We start from the raw sequence: 16,317 nt of genomic DNA, 5'->3' as shown, positions 1-16,317 counted from the left end.
TACTGATCTCAGTGTCTTTCCCTCTGCCTTCTTCAAAGTGCTTACTGAGGCACAGTTCTGCAGGATATGTCTCAGTTCTGGTTTATTATAAAATATCCTATTACAAATTTCAAACAAAGTTGTTGAAGAATGAATGTCTCCCACCCCCTTGTACACCTTCTCTGTTGCTCGGGGATGACTGAGTGGTTGGATGCCTAGTGGGGCCCAATGACCCACCTCTCTTTAAAAGGGGAGGGCAGTGAGCCAGCGGCACACAGAAGGACATTTGGCTTCGTGATGGATGCTGCTCAACCTGCAGGTCCCTGACTCCCCTTCATAACACACCTCAAACGGAGCTGGGCACTGGTTCTGCCATTAGCTGCCCGCAGGAAGACCAGATTTAACTCCACGCCTACAAGCTCTGGACAGTGAGTCTTCTTCATGCTCTTTATGACCCAGTTTTACCTCGGTGAAGGTCAGCTCACACCACACAAGTACTTGTTCAACGGAAACAGTTATAACACGAATATATAAAGTTAACTGTTATTCTGCTGCAGGAAAAATACAGAGAAATAGACATTTTTGTTTCCATTTAGAAGAAATATGTCCTACTTGCAAATTAATTTGTTACTGAATTCTGCGAAACTTTCCGATGCGATTTTAAAGATACAGTGGCAATAATAAAGCGCAGAGAAGCCATCCAAAGGTTTTTTTTTTTAACATTTCTAGGCTCTGGACTGGACTCTCTAAGGGCTGATCCATCTCTACAAGAGCAGCTGTCATGTCCCGCTCTGTGGCCTGTCTTCTGCTCCTCACGGGTCTTCGGAGCATCTGTGCTCAGAACTTCTATGAGGACAGAACAGTGGGAAGGAAGGTCAAGAACAAGCTGCTGACCACGAATAACATACCAAAGCATTATGGACAAGGTGAGCTTGAGCAAACCAATTGCTTTCTATAGGGCAACGGTAACTCACATGAAAGTGAAAAATGGCACTTATTGAAATCTATATATTTAAAGAGATATGTATGTATTTAGAAAGGTATTTCAAATTTTTGGACTTTTTTGGATTGTGCAGACATATACCCAAATAACTCAGAATGAAATTTGTTAGCACTGACATGATGTAACGCTTATCATCATACCCCTTTAGCAATCTTAGATGAGGACTGCAGTCTGGAACTGGCCTTCCTGCTAGACAGCTCTGAGAGTGCCAAGGGCAACCATGAGCAAGAGAAGCAATTTGCTACTGACGTGGTGGACCGGTTGCAGGGTTTCCGGCTCAAGACAGGGCGGAGCCTCAGCTTGAGGGTGGCCGTGCTGCAGTACAGCAGCCATGTGATCATTGAACAAACCTTCAAGCAGTGGAGGGGCACAGAGAACTTCAAAACCCACATCGCACCTATCGCCTACATCGGCCATGGCACCTACACTACCTACGCCATCACCAACTTGACTCGGATTTACCTGGAGGAGTCTTCCCTGGACAGCATCAAGATGGCTGTGCTGCTGACTGATGGCGTCACTCACCCCCGGAACCCCGACATCTTCTCCGCCATTGCGGATGCCAAGAACCAAGGTGTTCGTCTCTTCACTATAGGCATCACTCCCACAGCCAATGAGCCCACCAGTCTGGCCAAGTTACGTGTGCTAGCCAGCTCCCCAGCCTCAAGCTTCGTCCATAACTTGCAGGACCCTGGCATTGTGGAGTCGGTGGTCAAGGAAATTGTGAGTTCAGTCTTTCATTGGTTCTGTAATGTTTTCCCAAATTATCTAAAGAAGCCAGTTAACTAATATTCATTGTGAATCATCAATGGCTAGTTTCTGAAACAATTTTTTTTACCAACTGAATATCCATTATGTATTCCAGTTCTACTAAAATTTCAGTCATGCACTCGTTTATATATTTTGATATAATTTTCCACCATTATCTGACTATCTGTAGTATTTTTGATGACAGTAGTGAATGAACCAATGGGTGCCTCAAAACTGACATTCGTTTCAAATCCAGAGAGAATCCTCCACTGATGACTTGCTGCCCATCAAACTACATCATGAAATAATTAGATCTCAGCCAAGGTGTAACTTCTTACATTCATTTATTTAGCAGACACTTTTCTCCGAAGCAGCTTATAATGTTGAGCTACCTTCAACTATTTACCCACTTATACAGCTGGGTCATTTTTACTGGAGCAATTTAGGATACGGGCCTTGCTCAAGGGTTCTACAGCTGAAGGTGAAATTCAAACCAGCAACCTTTGGGACCAAAGGCAACAACTTTAACCACTATACTACCAGCTGCCCATTCGTATGTAAAACTTTAACTGTAGGCAAACTTGATGTAGAGCACTTTAGTGAACAACAGTAATTAAATCTAATTAATAATGAGTCATACAATAATTTTGGATGATTGACTCTTATTCTGTTGCTAAACTTAAGTAGATGATCTGATGTGAGTTTGGCTGAACTTACCAGCATGAAGTTTGTCACACACAATGAGCACATCTGTGTGTTCTGGATGGATTTCAATAAACGTACCATTATACTAACCAGAGATACAATTGAAATCAGTTTTACATTACATTTTTTTTGCAGAAAAGTCTTATCTGCATTTATAAATGACAAGATTAAGTTTGATTATGAAGTGCTTTTTTATGGTGCATTTTTCATTAAGTGTAAACAGTAAATCTGTGGTTCTTACATTCAGTGCATTAAAATAGACAGTGCTTTTATCCATAGCCACTCTACTGTTACATGTGCTTCATGTGTGCCCTGTGAAGTATTCCAGGGAATACAGGTTTTTTCCTTCATCTGGAAACATATCTTTCTTTCACATACTGTAGATGTTCCTCAGAAGCAGTCATTGAGCAGCACACAGAAACAGGGCAAAGTTAGAAATATTTGGGGTCAATAAGGAAGACCATAAAAGTCCATCTTAGAGCATCGAGAGCTGGGTTTGCTCGATGGAGGAAAATAACAAGGAAACTGGAAATGAAAAACATACACTTCAAAGCATAGACTCCAGGCGTGATGGTTTATGATGTCAGATATGAGTGCTTTTCCAAAATTAAATTAAGATGTAGAGTAGCTCATACCGCATCAGTGGTTTTTTAAAGTCTTGTAATTAATCACACTTATTTCAAAACCGGGGTCCATGCATAACAGATTCCATATATCACTGGTAGTTCAGTACCAGTAAAGAGTATTAGACAAAATTTTAATTAATAACTTAATCCTGTTCATGTATTTTTAAGAAAATCTTAATTGGTTTAAATGTTAAATAATCCATGTGTCTAATTTGGTGCAAATTGTAAAGTGACCTTCTGGGTTTTTTCTTTTGCAGGCAGAGGTGGCTAATGAAGAGGTAGGTGTCCTTTCTTTCTGCCAAGAATGCAGTTATGGAAGCAATGCTAATGGGGACTCTTTATACCTGAGTTCATCTGCTATTTATACTGTTTCCATTCCCAGTGTCCCCTAGCTGAGAGATGTACCTGTGAAAAAGGGGAGCCGGGACCCATAGGCCTAGCTGTAAGTACTCTCCTGTACTCACTGTCTCCATTGGATTCCCTTCACATACCTGATCGCAGCCTTGATTACCCTCAAAACATAGTAACCAAAGAGTATTGCTCCCCTGACACCAACATCCTTAATAAACGGCAAGCAGAGACACACTTCATTCTGATAAAGTCGGCAGTTACTTGAGTTTTTTGGGTTATCGGGGTGGGAACGTGGTGCTGTTTGCTGTAGTGGTTTTGGTACTCCCCTAGGAGCGGTGCAAGTTGGAAAGGCGTTGTAAATTCCAGCATTAGTTAAGTCGTGGCAAGACAAAACAAAACAAACACAGGCATGGGGGGGCTTTGTGTTGGATTACTTTACCAGTACCATCTTTTGCACATATTGCTAGGCAACTATCCTTTGTACTCAAGCAAACATTGGAAGTCCCCCTCGAAGACTGCACTCAAGTTTTGCCCATCACATCAGTGCTTTGGTTTAAAATTCAGTGGAATTGTTCCCATTAGTTAAATGGAAACAAGGTGGTGATCAGACTTTAGAGGAAAACACCACATGATGTACAGGTGCTGTCAGTCATCATGCCCTTTCAACTCTCCATCTGACTAGAGTTAACCCCGTGGTCCTGATCAGCCCAAAGAACTCACCCCCCCGTCCCTTTTTCTGTTTTTTTTTCCCCACTTCTGTCCCTTCAGCTTTATAATACTAGCTGCACCTCGATGGAGCGTTTAAATTTCTTTTTCACTGTTTAGGAGAGTGGCAACTGCTGCCTTGTCTTTCCCGAATGGCTCCTTAAGTAACTGAAGTGGATCAAACAGAATAAGACTCATTTAGAATCTGTCCATAAAATATTGACATCTAGTGTCCCCTTGATGCTGGAGTTTCTCAGTTGTTTTGCTCATTCTCTGTTTTTATTCATCCAGCTGATGTTTTGTCCAAAGCGACTTGCATTTAATAGATGTGATGCAACTGAGTGAAAAGCATTTGGGTGCAATGCTCTTTTTGTCTCATGTTGGCCGCTGTGTGTCTCAACTCATTCCCACAGGGGAAGAAGGGTCGCCCGGGTGATGATGGAGCTCCGGGTCCCAAAGGGCAGAAGGTCTCCACCCTCTACGTTCTTTAGTTGAATTGTAGCCATTAGTTACTTTAGCTTTTATTGCGTGAGGTTCGTGGCATTAGGAAATATCTGTCCAGTCCTTTAGAAGTCTAATTGATTGTGCTAATGGCTAGAAACTCATTGATAAACATTATGAAAAGTAAAGAGTACTCTGTGATATCTTGTATATACTGTATCTCTTAAGACTTGAGGTTATATTGCACATCTTAAAAGATTTCTCATTATATGTTGTAAATGAGAGATAAGATGAATTGTCCCAAAGAGATCTGACTGGTGTCAAGAAGATTATTTATTCTGACAGGATTATGGTTTTCTTCTCAGGGGGAAAGTGGTCTGAGTGGGCTTCCAGGTCGAGACGGGTTTGACGTGAGTAGAGCAAGGGTCACAGGGAAAGCTTCTGCTGTGTCGTTTATGCTCTTAATGCAGATATTTTAGGGGGTACTTTTCTGTATTTGCAAATGTGTTTTTCTGAATAATTTCTTGCAGAGTGAATATTTGCTATTTGTGGTAGAATAATGACATGTTTCATCCATTTCTTTGATCAATTTGCAGGGTAAAGCTGGTTACAAAGGAGACAAGGTGCATAATTTGTCTTTTTAAGTATCTCCGTATCCCTATCTAAAGGTGTTTATTGGTCATGTGAGACTGGATCATTCTGTTCTTTCCCTAAAGGGTGAAAGAGGAGAATGTGGAATTCCAGGAATTAAAGGAGACAGGGTATGTAGGTTGATGAACCACATTTTCAGTGTGATACGTTGATCCCATGACGACCAGTTTAATGTACAGTCATGGTGGTGACCGATAGATACACAGTCCATCAGAAGGTACATGCCTCATTGCACACATTAAAAATGAACTTAATGATGGCAAGAATGTATCAGAATTATGAGAGTACATTTTAAAACTACTTTCCTTCATGTTAAAGGGTCCTGAAGGTCCAACTGGAGCACAAGGAATCAGAGGACCTCAGGTAAGAGAACAAAAACAACTGAACCATTTGACAACTCATATCATTTAGTATTGACAAAAGAAGTTTCCAAGGCAGAACTACAGATATTTATCTGTAAATGTACAATGATAAGTACTAGAGGACAATCACAGCTACTTGACTTTTACTTTGGTATTTTAACTGATTTATTTACATTTATTTTTCAACCTAAGTTTCATTACCAGAGACTGAGATCTTAACGAGAGCCTTGTGTCCTGTTCTTCTGTCTAATAAATGCCGTATCCTGGAATTTTACAGGGGATGCCAGGTCCGCAAGGCGACATTGGGCCTGAAGGGCCCCAGGGAAAGAAAGTGAGTGTCTCTATCCCTATATTTCTCACATCTCAGTCACACACCTAGACATCTCCGACAGAAGTGAGCACAGGATCCACCTTTCTGGAACATGTAGCTGGCTGAGGATGGAATGTTTATGTCAAAAGTGGACCACACAGGGAATGTGTTGGTCACACACATCTCTCCTCGTATTCAGGAAACTCAGATGTTTTCACATTGTCTCTCATCTCAGATCTCAGTCTTGTTGTCAAAAATTGTTTATAGGTTCTAACACCGACATAGGACTTGGCATGCTCATGGATGTGTCTATGACCTTGGAATGGTCATGAATTCTACCAGTTAAATATAACGATTTCTCTCCTTGTAAAGCAGAGCAATCGGTAACATTTTTTGACAAGTGCCTTGTATTTAATTCATAACAGTGTACTTTGAAAAATAACTTATAAGCAGTACATCGAAAGACGCTGTTGCTCACTGCAGTCATCAGTCCTTCGTGCAGGCTCTAGGGTTGCCCCTCAGAGCTGTCACGTTTAGCCTGGCTGTGAAGGCAGGTAACTGCTTGCCTTTGCGTGTCATCTCATACGCCAAAGCAGATTAGTGACACAGAGCCTGTATCACAACCAAAGAGTCTAAACCCCACAGTCCAACACTCTCTCCCATTTTAAAGGCACAAGATTAAAGCTCATCAGTTAGTATGAACGCGCCTTGTGTTTTTCCTTTTTCACTTTAGGAAGGCTGAGGTAATGTTAAAAATGAAAGGCGTATGAAGCCTGACTTTTCATGGTATCCCTCAATCTGTGCTCTTTCTCATATAGAATTCAAGGCTATTAGATGCTGCTGATCAGTTCATTGCTTAACAATATTTATGTTCCTGGAGTTCATGCACTTTTTAAATCTCTTCCCTGTCTCTTTGAAGGCTTGTCCAGACATGTTAGAAAATATCCAGAAATTTCCTTGAATTAGTACATTTTTCCAACATGAAGACATACCGCTCTACATAAGTATGAGCAAGGGAAACGTGAGCTCTTAGCCCTTATAAGTCTACTAGTATTATTTATTCATTTATATCCCTAATGACTTCCAGGACTGAAAATAGCTCCTGTGAAGAATACCCAGAGGAACAAATCCACATTTAATCTGGATTTTCAGATTTTCAGATCTAAATTTGGATGTAAAGGATCTTGGGCCCTAATTGAATTAACTGATTGCCGCATAAACCAATAAAATATTATCAAAGCACTGTCAGTGACAAATGCTTCCCTTTGGATGACAAGTTAAAAATGACAAAATGGAAAGGTTTAATTTCTTCTACCCTTTGTACACTGATTTGTACATTGCTGTTCTGCTGTAAGTAAATACCCTCTCATGTAATTTTAGAACTGTCTCAAATTGTAACAGATGTAGTAAATGCCAATATTTGTGCATTTATTTATTTATTTACTTACTTACTTATTTACTTATTTATTGTAGGGAGAACGTGGACCTCTTGGTCCCCCTGGAATTCAAGGGGAAACAGGCCTTGGTCTTCCGGGGCCAAAGGTAATCTGTGTTATTCAGGTGTGCTGTCACTCAAAGCTCTTGATGTGTATGTATTTATCTCACTCTGTTTACGTGTGTAATCTGCAGGGTGATGTAGGACACCAGGGGAGACCTGGACCTCCTGGTCTTCCAGGCATTGGTGAACCAGGTTCTCCTGTACGTTGGCTGATCTGTTTGACCATCATCTGCTGCTGATTTGAACTTTGTCCTCTATTGATTTGAGGCCCTCGAATGAACAATTTTTTTGCTAATTTTATAAATCTCTCACTGTGTTCCCTGTTGTCCCTAGACTCTTGTCAGCAGTGACCAAGAGTTTCTCTTTACAGGGACCCCAAGGTCCACAGGGGATTCAAGGAGAAAAAGGACCACCGGGAGAAGGCTTTCCTGGACCAAAGGTATCATCTGTCTGTATTTATTAGAGGATGTCATTTTAGTCTAGATATTTTGCTTTCCTCATCTCAGTAGCTGTTTTTAAATCAAAACATTTTTGTTTGAATAGTAGTTACCTATGATCATTAATATTTTTAAAGATATGTAATGTGATTTGTGTAAAACCGTGTAGATTTACAAATAAATGTAAATGTAATAATATTAATCGTTTCCATGAGTTGTATAAGGTTTCTCTATTCAAGGCATATGTCCAGCAATAAACTCTATGGATTTTTATGTATTATTTAGTGAAGGAAGAAGCTGGAGCAGCAGCTGATCAGTGGTTTCACAGCCCATAATCTGAGAAACCGGAATTCTCAACATTTGTACAACAAACCACGTCCAGTAAATGAAAAAGGAACAGTCTATTCATGTATCTAGCAGGTCTTTCAAGCCCAAACACATTTAATCTTTTAATTTACATTTCAGTTTGTTCCAGCACATCCTCCTTTTCTTGGAAGTATTACTGTCACTATTAAAATGTCTATGTCTGACCTTGTGAGGAAATGCTACTTCATCTGAAACATATGCCTTGAACTTTGGCCACCACTCTAAACAGCAGAATACAATAATATACAGGATAAGATGTTAAAACCCTTGTGCTAAAATAACCTGTAACTGTATGTTTTAATATGGTTTATGAGTTCATCATTTTTAGAGAGGTCCTAAAATGGCTATGGAAACATCACCTTAAACTGTCTCTGTAGTACCTGCATCACGCTTGCATGACACCACAGTTCACCTCTTGAAACCATAAGTAGATTACCCCCAGGACCAGATAAATGGTTTTACCTTGTTTTTCTGAATAACATGCAATCATTCTTAACTTCTGTTGTAGCTTTTACCACAGCCCATAACGATATGCCTCCAGCATTAATTGCTTTGAGTTTTAAACATGTAAAACATATTCCGATTGTTCAGGTACACTTTGTGTCATGTTATTAAAGACTGCTGTCTGTTGTAATTTTCATTTCAGTTGCTGCTTTTCAGTCTGTCTTTAGGGCACTTAATGAGCAACTCGAATAGGGTTTCTGTTATGTTCCTCGTGAAGGCAGCTCTGACTTGAATGATGTAAAACACTCCTCATCCCTCCATGTAAAAACAATGTGCAGGACATGTTCACAAAATCCCAGGTGATTTCACCGATGTCACCATTTATCACAGCAACGGTTTCAATTCATGTTTTAGTTCAGCTGTGCTTGCTGAGCCTCAAACAAAGTATCAGTGCAGTTATATGTAGATGAGGTGAGAAAAATCCCCTTATTGATTTATATCTCTTGTTTTATCTGCATTTTCCTTATTTTAAAATGCCAGTCCTCTGACAATTAATAATGTGTGCTTTGGGTGTTTTATACACTTTTCCGACAAGATGAGAAGACTTTGTTTAGTCCATATACACTGATTGATTCATAACACTCAGAAACAAGTTCGCAACGTTCCCTCCTCTGGGTGTAGCTCCTCAGACCTAGAGAGTGAGAACACAGGTTGAGCTATGAATGTGTGTGGATGCATAGTAGAGCGGGACGGAGTAAAGTCTCGTCTTTGTTTCGCAGGGTGATCGAGGGCTGGAGGGGCCACGGGGGCTCCGAGGGCAGCCAGGAATAGGAATCAAGGGAGAAAAGGTAGGCAGTAAATATATCCACTGCTGAATGGAATGCACACACTGGCTGCCACTAAGACACAAAGCAAGTGCCGAAAAACGAATAAAGAGTCAACGGGTGGGAGTGGATGAACCCTGGGCGTCTTAGCAGCAGTAATTTGCGGTCAAGTCAGCAAAGCAATAAATTGACAAATATTTAGGAGCAGCTGAGACAGCCTCAAAGATGGGAGAATTGTGGGAAAGCTGAAGGTTAGAGATCAAATAAGCCTTTCACCAGCATATGGGGGATTTGGGAAACGTTTTGTCTGTCTATGTGACAAACACTAGGGATTCCACATCTTTATTGCATGAAGTCCCAACTAGTGTCTTAGTATGGTGTATACCTATAATAACTGCTTTCATGTTTAACCGTTAGAGATGTTTAATACAGAGTCTTGTGAACAACAGGATAAATATGATTCTGTGCATTCATATTGCTTTATGTAAAAAAGATGATGATTGTCATTTCTTTTATAATTTCATTATTTGATTCATTATTCCCTATTCATAAAATAAAGGAATATATATCTGCTTAACTCAAACTGCGGGCGTAAATAAACCCTAAGCAAAACTAGAGTGACTTGTGGGACTACATTGTTATTAAGGTATAATTGAAGGAACATCTCTGTATCGATCTGCTCAAAGGATTATATGTGTTCATTTGCTCATGTCTCTTTCAGTGTTAAAGCACAATTCATATGACTTTCATGGTTTTGTGACATGACCATTTTTCATGAGCATTTCCTCGGGTTTCGCTAACATCTGTGTTTCGGTTTCTTTGGGCTCTAGGGTGAGCTGGGGCTGCCAGGTTTTCCAGGGCCAACTGGACTTCCTGGAGTGGGCATCCAAGGGGAGAAGGTAGTGCCAGATAGCTCCTCTTCTGTTGTTGTGTTTTTGTGCTTCTGCTGCAATGTGAAGTATGCAGACTGGGACCTGCAGGTTTTACCATACATGCTCTGACCTGACCATCATAGTGATATCTGCTTTTGCAGGGTGTTCAGGGTCCCCGGGGACCACCGGGAAGCAGAGGCATACCAGGAGAGGGCCTCCCAGGCCCCAAGGTTGGCATGTCCAGCAGACGTATTGTCTAGGCACTGCCTATTATAGAAACATGGCAATGTGTTTTATTTTCCCATCCCCTTGTCCATAGTGTATTAAACTGCTCATCTTCCTGTCTGCAGGGCGATCAGGGCTTACCGGGAGAGTTCGGAGCTCCAGGAGAGAGAGGGACTGGTGAACCTGGAACAAAGGTAAACTTGCTGTTCACAAATGTTAGAAGCTTCAAAACTAGTAAAGCTGATTAAATTCAGCAGTCTGATTAATATGACACTGTCCTTTATTATACTGTCTATAATTTAGTCAAAGGTTCTTATTTATGGCATTGCATCAACTCCAAGGTCACATCCCTCCAGAAGTAAATATAGTGTTATTCGCTCATCTGAACATAAATATGTCTCTTTCAGGGAGAGCCCGGGGCTCCAGGGCTGGCTGGCTTGCCTGGTCTTCCAGGAGAGGATGGTGCCCCTGGACAGAAGGTCCTTTGCACTCTTTTAAAAACCTATGCTAACAATAAAACAAAAGAAACTGGTGCTCAGAGTCCGATTCTGAGTGTTTAGTTCAATTGCTGACTTCTTCATTGTAGAAAAGACTTTCTTACTGAAGGAAACTATACTTTTACTCATGTCCTTTACTTTTCCTGGGCAAACTTCGACCAATACAATTGAATTTGAGAGTCTATGTGCCTCTCCCTCCTGTCTGGCCCTGTGTCTTGTGCAGGGAGAACCAGGTATGCCTGGTCTGAGGGGGCCGGAGGGGGCAGCAGGGATTGGCAGCCAGGGCGAGAAGGTGAGAAGGGTGCAGCTCTCTGGTCTGGCACACAATGCAGAGTACCACAGTCCATGCTGTTGGGGGTAACTTCTTGATCCTGATTTCCTGATCTGTCCCAGGGAGACCAGGGTTCAAGGGGTGTGCGTGGACTACCTGGGCCACCTGGTATTGCAGGGCCTTCTGGACCAAAGGTGAAAACAAAGTTTTCTGTGATATGGGAATCAACCATGTAAGAGATCTGTAGATAAAGGTCACTGCTCATTTTTGTGTTGAATATAAAGGTCCAATTTGTCCGATTTTATGTCTGACCCTTTCGATCGGTTCAGAGAAGCCAACTGGGATCAGTCTTGTGAGCGTAAACCATTTGACAGACACAAAAGCCAGAATGTCCCATTTTCTTTTTCATAGTGGTACTCTTATTTGTTATTTAGTTCATACCTTTATTCAAGTAATCCTCCAAGAGATCATCTGCCATCTTTTCGCAGTACTCAATTGACGGAAATATTGTCTGTCACCATCAAAATTTTCAGTAGCTATACATTATTGTATTTTTCTAATACACACACACACACATTTTCAGAACCGCTTGTCCCATACGGGGTCACGGGGAACCGGAGCCTACCCGGCAATAGTTAAATTAAACCTAACAGATGTCACTGATCATGTAACTGTCCTTCTCTTGCAGGGGGAGCCTGGTACCCCAGGTAGGCTTGGAATGCCAGGTCTTCCTGGTCGTGCCATTGCAGGACAAAAGGTAACGTTTATTTGTAAAAGTGACCTTTCAGTGCAGTGTAATGTGCTGCTCATGAGGAAAGACAGTATCACATAATGGCATCACTGTCTGTCCCAGGGTGACACTGGCCCCCCGGGACCCACCGGACCACCAGGAGAGACAGGCTACGGATTACCTGGTCCCAAGGTATGCATCTCTGGAAGCAATTCAGAGCTCAAAGACAATGGTGAGCAATGCTTCTCATTGCCTGGCAACAAAATTATTCATCACAACTATACATTTCCAGGGTGACCATGGCAGCCCAGGTCCACCGGGTCCACATGGGCCCAAAGGTGATGGGTACCCAGGTCCAACTGTGAGTATATAACTGATTGGCATTCTATAGGTCAGCACCTATTAAACTCTTTACAAGAAGATTTGTTCATCAAGCTAGTTTCACACCTGTAATATTGAAACCTGTTCTGTCATGGTGGCTGAACCTTCTGTTTTCCTTGTTTTTTAGGGTCCTCCAGGACTTCCAGGTCTACCGGGAGAGCAGGGACCAGAGGGAATAGGAATTCCAGGACCAAAGGTATGGAAATATTCCACAGGAGAGATAAACTGAGGGCTATTTGTCAACTATAACAGAATGTTCACCTGACATTTTACCAAGTAACCCATTTATCTGTGAATTAATGCACAAAATATTGTTGAGTTAATCACATGTTCATGTGGCAATTCTAAGGGCAGTATATAAAGGCACAGTAAACCTATTCTGTGAACTTTATATTTCAGCATCTACATTTGAGGTTAATGTTAACTAAAGGCTTCATAATAAAATATCTACAGACAGAATTCAGTGATGTATGTATGTTTGAATATACTGAATATAGCCAGTTCTGGTGTACAAGCATCTATTGTTTTTCCACCCAGGGGGATATTGGATTCAGGGGTCTCCCAGGGCTACCTGGGCCTCCAGGCGAGGGGCTTCCTGGACCACAGGTAGGCGAGAAATCACAACAGCCGTTACACTTCAGCTATTACCATTTCTAAAACAATCACTTCTCTCCCTCTCTTTTTACAACAGTGGTCAATTTTGTATTTCAGTTCTGAACTACTGGAAAGGCAGTGAAAGGTCTACTCATCTTACTTACTACTGGTTCTTTTTGGCTCCAGGGTAATGTGGGACGACCAGGACCACCTGGATCAACAGGTCCTCCTGGGGAGGGTCTGCCAGGCCCCAAGGTGTGTCAGTGAGTCACACCCCATTGTCCCCATGCATAGCAGTTTAAAGTGATGGGGGATAAGCGGTTCAGACAATGTGTGCCTTATACTTCTACAGTACAAAAGAGCTGGTAACCTCATATGCTCATGCTGTATTCTTTTGAATCGAATTAGGGTGAGCAAGGATCTCAGGGTATGACAGGGCCTAGGGGACCTCCAGGAGAAGGATTAGCAGGGGTCAAGGTAAGATAGAGTGTGGCTCATGTGACCCAGCTGGTAGCTAGCTGGAATGAGCCTGTTGCTCAGGAAGTAAGAGCTCATCCCTTGCCACTGCAGGGGGACCGTGGCTTCCAGGGTGAGAGAGGATTAAAGGGCACAAAGGGAGATGTTGGCGATCCTGGCGTCCCTGGTCCATTAGTAAGTCTCTATATTACTCTCCCTCTATTTTCAGGTTCAGTATTACCGTTTAAAGCAAAAAACAATCAAGCGAAACACACAGATTTATGTAACTGTTGTTTCTAAATAGGAGGAATAGCTAGTACTATCACTGATTTTCTTTACTATTTTGTCAATGTGATATTAATTTGTTGTATTCCATGTTAGATTGTCTAGATGCAACACACAAGAAAAAGAATGGTAACCAGTACTAAGCAAATCATTTCATTGCAGGGACTTCCTGGGATCAAAGGTGAAACAGGTCTCACTGTAAGTTTGCAGTTATTTAAGAGAAACTGAGTGTATGAGTAGCCATATTATTATTGTATTTAACTTTTGTTTATAAATTATAGAAAGAAGACATCATTAAACTGATCAAAGAAATATGTGGTAAGAGCTTTCTAACTACTGTGTCATGCATAAAATAAAAAGCAAATAATAAGGCAAAGGTATTTATAGTCAGTAATACAGGTGAAGAACGTATAAATTAAAAATATCTGTTGAATGTATTATTTTGCCTCAAAATCAGTCTTTATTTGTTTAGGTTGTGGCATCAAGTGTAAAGAGAGGCCCATGGAGTTGGTGTTTGTCATCGACAGCTCAGAGAGTGTTGGGCCAGAGAACTTTGAAATCATAAAAGACTTTGTCTCTGTTCTGGTGGACCGGGTCACCGTGGGCCGCAACGCCACCAGGATAGGCCTGGTGCTCTACAGCCTGGACATCCACATGAAGTTTAACCTGGCCCACTACATGACCAAGCAGGATGTTAAGCAGGCTATCAGGAAGATGCCCTACATAGGCGAGGGCACCTACACAGGCACTGCCATCCGACGAGCCACACAGGAAGCCTTCTATGGTGCCCGCAGCGGGGTCAGGAAAGTGGCCATTGTCATCACCGATGGGCAAACTGACAAGCGTGAACCAGTCAAGTTGGACATTGCTGTGCGGGAGGCCCATGCTGCCAACATTGAGATGTACGCAATAGGGATTGTCAATAGCACCGATCCCACCCAGACAGAGTTCCTTCGTGAACTCAACCTGATTGCTTCTGATCCTGACAGTGAACACATGTACCTCATTGATGACTTCAACACTCTCCCAGGTGAGTGATTAAAATGTTGACATTACTTCTAATGGGTGTTTAGCATTTCTATTGCATATATAAATGGTTCCACATGTATTACTGCAGCACGGTTGAATTTTTTTGAAGTGTTCTGCTGATAATGACTAATGCTGCATATGACTCTCCTGTCTCAGCACTTGAGTCCAAGCTTGTCAGCCAACTCTGCGAGGACGAAAATGGAGCTCTTGTGTATAATCATATCACAAATGGTTATGGAAACAATGGCTATCTCAATAATGGGCATGGTAAAAATAGCTTTGGGAACAATGGCTTTGGGATTGACAACAAGCTGAAAAACAGCCATGAGACCACCCTCAAGGAGGAAGGCCAGACTGGGAGACACACCACAACCACAGGGAGGGGAGACAGTCTGCTGGTGCCTGTTCAACCCAAAATCGCCATTGTACATGTATACTCATTCAGTAAATGTTTCTGAGATACAATCATTTCTAATACCCCACAGTCATACTGACTTCCCTGTTGGAAAAGTTAAACAGGTCGTGTTGTTGCCCAGGTCGAAGTGGGGGAAGATGCAGCCCTTAGGCCCTTGGCGAAAGGATCCAGCACAGTGGAGAAGACCACAGGACACCCTCCACCCAATGCACCCATCAGGAGAATCTCAGCAGGAAGTCCAGCAATTTTATCATCGACATCATCGTCATCAACGTCATTTTCTTTTTCCTCTTCCTCAGTCAATCTGAGGCCTGCCCCTCACCCATCGATGCCTCAAGGTCAGCAATGGTCATAGTATATTTTGCATTTGTATTCATTGCAGGCTGATCTATAAAGAGGTTAGAAAGTTATGCAATGTTGTGTGCACTGGCTACAATGTGAACTTTCGTGACAGTTGTAAATCACTGTCCCACTTCATTCTCTGTGCTGTTTGTTCAGGACCCATTTCCCTGGACCCCCGATGTGGTTTGGTTCTAGATCCAGGGTCTTGCCGTGACTATATCATCCGCTGGTACTACGATAAGCAAGCCAATGCCTGTGCACAGTTCTGGTACGGAGGCTGTGATGGAAACGGTAACCGCTTTGACACAGAGAATGAATGCACAAAGATATGTGTGCTACCCAGATCAGGTGAGGCTACACCGTGAATCACCATTTCAAAGTCTTTCTCATTTTTGGATTTTATCTAATGTATTTTTCAATTTCATCTGCATTTTTGCTTTTGACAGGAAACTAAAAATAGTCAGCAATGGGTCATTCTTCAAATCTCTGGATCTGAAGGATCAATATGTGGTATATATGCATCCTACATACTATTAACTATGCTCAGTGAAATACTTCCTTAAACAGTGTTATTCAGAGGATCTTATGACACTTTCATTCTCCCAACAAGTGCCACCATTTCCGTTTTTTGAAAACATGAAGAATTTTATAATTCTTGTCATCATTCAAACATTTTTTCTACAGGAAGATAAAGGGAAATCTCTGATATATTTTTTAACAATGTAAATGGATCTGGTTGTCGATTTGTTTATTTGTTGGTGACAAATA

General features: G+C 41.7%; 1 protein-coding gene across 1 annotated transcript; it reads left to right on the top strand.

Annotated features, from left to right (window-relative positions):
* The first annotated feature begins 760 nt into the window (after positions 1 to 760).
* Positions 761 to 16,058, top strand: LOC108920251 (collagen alpha-1(XXVIII) chain-like). The gene is made up of 35 exons (XM_029247451.1): positions 761 to 905; positions 1,131 to 1,705; positions 3,321 to 3,341; positions 3,446 to 3,505; positions 4,533 to 4,586; positions 4,926 to 4,970; positions 5,157 to 5,183; positions 5,277 to 5,321; positions 5,530 to 5,574; positions 5,851 to 5,904; positions 7,357 to 7,425; positions 7,513 to 7,581; positions 7,752 to 7,820; positions 9,408 to 9,476; positions 10,283 to 10,351; positions 10,486 to 10,554; positions 10,675 to 10,743; positions 10,957 to 11,028; positions 11,270 to 11,338; positions 11,440 to 11,511; positions 12,006 to 12,074; positions 12,171 to 12,239; positions 12,340 to 12,408; positions 12,556 to 12,624; positions 12,966 to 13,034; positions 13,209 to 13,277; positions 13,431 to 13,499; positions 13,593 to 13,673; positions 13,926 to 13,961; positions 14,045 to 14,081; positions 14,236 to 14,793; positions 14,949 to 15,223; positions 15,329 to 15,545; positions 15,706 to 15,897; positions 15,996 to 16,058. The coding sequence occupies exons 1-35, from the start codon at positions 761 to 763 to the stop codon at positions 16,001 to 16,003; spliced, it is 3,654 nt and encodes a 1,217-aa protein (XP_029103284.1). The 3' UTR covers positions 16,004 to 16,058.
* The last annotated feature ends 259 nt before the right edge of the window (positions 16,059 to 16,317 follow it).

Source organism: Scleropages formosus, chromosome 21, assembly GCF_900964775.1.
Source record: "Scleropages formosus chromosome 21, fSclFor1.1, whole genome shotgun sequence".
In the NCBI taxonomy this organism is placed as follows: Eukaryota; Metazoa; Chordata; class Actinopteri; order Osteoglossiformes; family Osteoglossidae; genus Scleropages; species Scleropages formosus.
Note: the sequence above shows the minus strand (reverse complement) of the source record. Positions and strands in the feature narration are given on the sequence as shown.